The 3,068-nt window shown below is 40.6% G+C and overlaps 1 protein-coding gene across 1 annotated transcript; it reads right to left on the reverse strand.

The window, feature by feature from the left end:
* Positions 1-825: 825 nt before the first annotated feature.
* Positions 826-1,640, reverse strand: LOC120984411 (olfactomedin-4-like; the record flags this gene model as incomplete). The annotated part of the gene is made up of 1 exon (XM_040413340.1): positions 826-1,640. A coding segment is annotated over one exon (815 nt), but the record flags the coding sequence as incomplete, so codon positions are not given.
* Between the last annotated feature and the right edge of the window lie 1,428 nt (positions 1,641-3,068).

Genomic DNA, 3,068 nt, shown 5'->3' on the forward strand with positions numbered 1-3,068 from the left:
GATGCGGTGGGATTTTCACGCACGGTTGCTAGGAGACGATCGGGATGGAGACCCGATCATTATTATTTTCCCTTATAACATGGTTATAAGGGAAAATAATAGCATTCTGAATACAGAATGCATAGTAAAATAGGGCTGGAGGGGTTAAAAAAAATAAAATAAAAATTAAACTCACCTTAGTCCACTTGATCACGCAGCCTGGCTTCTCTTCTGTCTCCTCCTTTGCTGATTGCAGGAAAAGGACCTGTGGTGACGTCACTCCGGTCATCACATGGTCCATCACATAATTTTTTACCATGGTGATGGATCATGTGATGGACCATGTGATGACCGGAGTGACGTCACCACAGGTCCTTTTCCTGCAATCAGCAAAGAAGGAGACAGAAGAGAAGCCGGGCTGCGCGATCAAGTGGACTAAGGTGAGTTTAATTATTTTTTTATTTTTTTTTAACCCCTCCAGCCCTATTTTACTATGCATTCTGTATTCAGAATGCTATTATTTTCCCCCTATAACCATGTTATAAGGGAAAATAATACAAACTACAGAACACTGATCCCAAGCCCGAACTTCTGTGAAGAAGTTCGGGTTTGGGTACCAAACATGCGCAATTTTTCTCACGCGAGTGCAAAACGCATTGCAATGTTCCCGCAACGCCCGTGTGAAAGAGGCCTAAGAGCCAGAATATACTTTGACTTAGGTACGGCAGGATGAAGGGGCATAGGATGGTTTCATGGTTTTTGACCAGATCATATCATCTTTATCCTAGTGGAAAATATGGATGTCCTATTCTGTTATGAACACTCTTGGGTGGTATGGATTCATGGTTATATTTCAGGTTTATCTTTCTGAGGAGGCTTAAAATTGAGGTCATAGTTGACTAAGTAGCCATCGTTGTACATGTAGAGCTTATGATCATTAGGATTGTAGGACAGACTCTGTATATTCTCCTTTGGTTTTTCCAGGGGAATGCTCAGCCACCCTTCCTTTTCAGTTTTGGTATCATACATGTAAAATATCTCTTCTCTTCTTGTGCTGATGGCTCTAGTAACATACAAGACACCACACACCATGAATGCGTTGGTGGCTGCTGGCTTGTACTGGGCAGTGGTCCAGGTCTGTTTTACTACAAGAGATATGGGATCTATTTTACTGATGACAAAGTTTCCAGCATTTTCTTCAGTAGAATAAATTGCCCATAGGCCTTCTTCATCACCGGCCATGTCAATGTCTTGGTACAATGAGGACGAATAGGTAAACCGGTTGTTGTAAGCAGCATTAGGGACATTTACGGAGAGTTCCACTTTATTGCTTTGACTGTTTTTGCATATGCTTCCACTGTTGTGGCAATTGAAGTACATTGTTTTATTAAACATGATCATTCCACCACCTTGTCCATAACTTCCTGTATTGTTGTCTGTGAAGTGCTTATAGATCAGGAGATCATTGTATGTATTGTAGATACGATAACTGTACAGGGTTCTTCGATCTGTACTGAGAGGAGCCACCCACTGAACATCCTGATTAGCTCCTGGCAATGAATCTCTTCCCCATCCTCCATACATGTAGCTGGATCCTAGATAGTTCAATTGCACTACAAATGGTTTACTGATGTTCATAATGTATCCATGTTGACAGGTACCTGCACAATAAACAATTAAACGTATGTTTAAAGGTGGCCCCACATGACTTAAAATTAAGAAAAAAGGAATTAAAAAGTTCTCTTCAATTACTGCAGGCATCTCTTGAACATCTCGGAGCCAGAAATAGCAGTAGCACTGGGATCTACCATTTGACAACAATGAAATTCTGTTTCATCAAATTAGCCTATGGGTTGCATTGTTCTGCTGAGACATACTGTAGATGGAAGACTGTAATGGCCCAACGGGTCTATCCTAAAAGAAACATAGAGGGGCCATTGGACGTCAAAAGGACATTCTTATCAGCATTGTAGCCCACTGATGGCAACTTCTTAATTGCCTCTATTAAATAAAAAAGTTTAGAGAAACAGCAGGCTATTGTACTTATACATCATCTTTGGTGGGGGGGGACCTCAATGACCAGGGCTAAACAAGGATTGTAGGCAATTCTATGCACAACCTATAGACAAGAGTGGCACTAATTCCTTAAAGAGTAGACCTTTTTTTCCTAATCTTGGACTATCCCTTTGGTTAAAACTAGAGTGTGCAAAGAGGTATCTCCCAAGAAAGAGATCCATCCCGCCAGCGCCACCTTTTCCAAGTGGCTCCCTATGTGTGAGGATCCGACTTCCTAACAAGTGTTAGGATTTGGCCACTTCCAATAGGTGGCGTTGGCAAGATGATTCTCCTCGTTGGGAGAAACCTCTTTGCATATTTATTTCCAATTGCCAATAAGTCTCCATACCCTGGAGTTCTTCCAGTAAGTCTCCATACAGGACTGGTCTCTTTAAGGAGATTTAACACCCTGACTAAGGTTATTAGTACTAGAGATATACCCATTTCCCAAAATTTGTTTTGATTCAGATTTGGTGAAATCGGACATCAGATTTGATTCTGTCCAAATAAATTCGGTCCAAATCTAAAATGCGCCAGTTGCCATGAAAAGTTGCAGATGACACTAAGGAGTCTCCTAGGATTGTATACAACCCCTTTCTAGCTCTTGAATGCAAAGACAGCATTAGTAATGTCAGTGACAGCCACACATATGGCTATAGGTAAACAGATGGCAGCCAGTGGTAACAAACAGCCTTCTTAATAACACACCGCACTTTTTTGCACAAAAAGCAATCCAAAAATTTTACTTTTTGGAGTCAAATGCCTAATTCTCTGTCTTTTGATCTGTAAAATGGTGGACATCATATAGGTTAACTTGTGTGGGACAAATCACAAAAGTTGCAGATTTGCTGAAATATTTTTTTTTGGGGGAAAACTCCTATAGAATTTTATTCATGTAGAATCAATTCACTCATCTCTAGTTAAGACACTTCTTTAAAGCTACCAAATCAATTCATAGTCATGCACAAGCTGAAGCATAAAATTCCATCGTCAACTAGGGCAGCGATAAGACAGACACATGGGGGCAATTTATT

Source organism: Bufo bufo, unplaced genomic scaffold (assembly GCF_905171765.1).
Source record: "Bufo bufo unplaced genomic scaffold, aBufBuf1.1, whole genome shotgun sequence".
Lineage (NCBI taxonomy): Eukaryota > Metazoa > Chordata > Amphibia > Anura > Bufonidae > Bufo > Bufo bufo.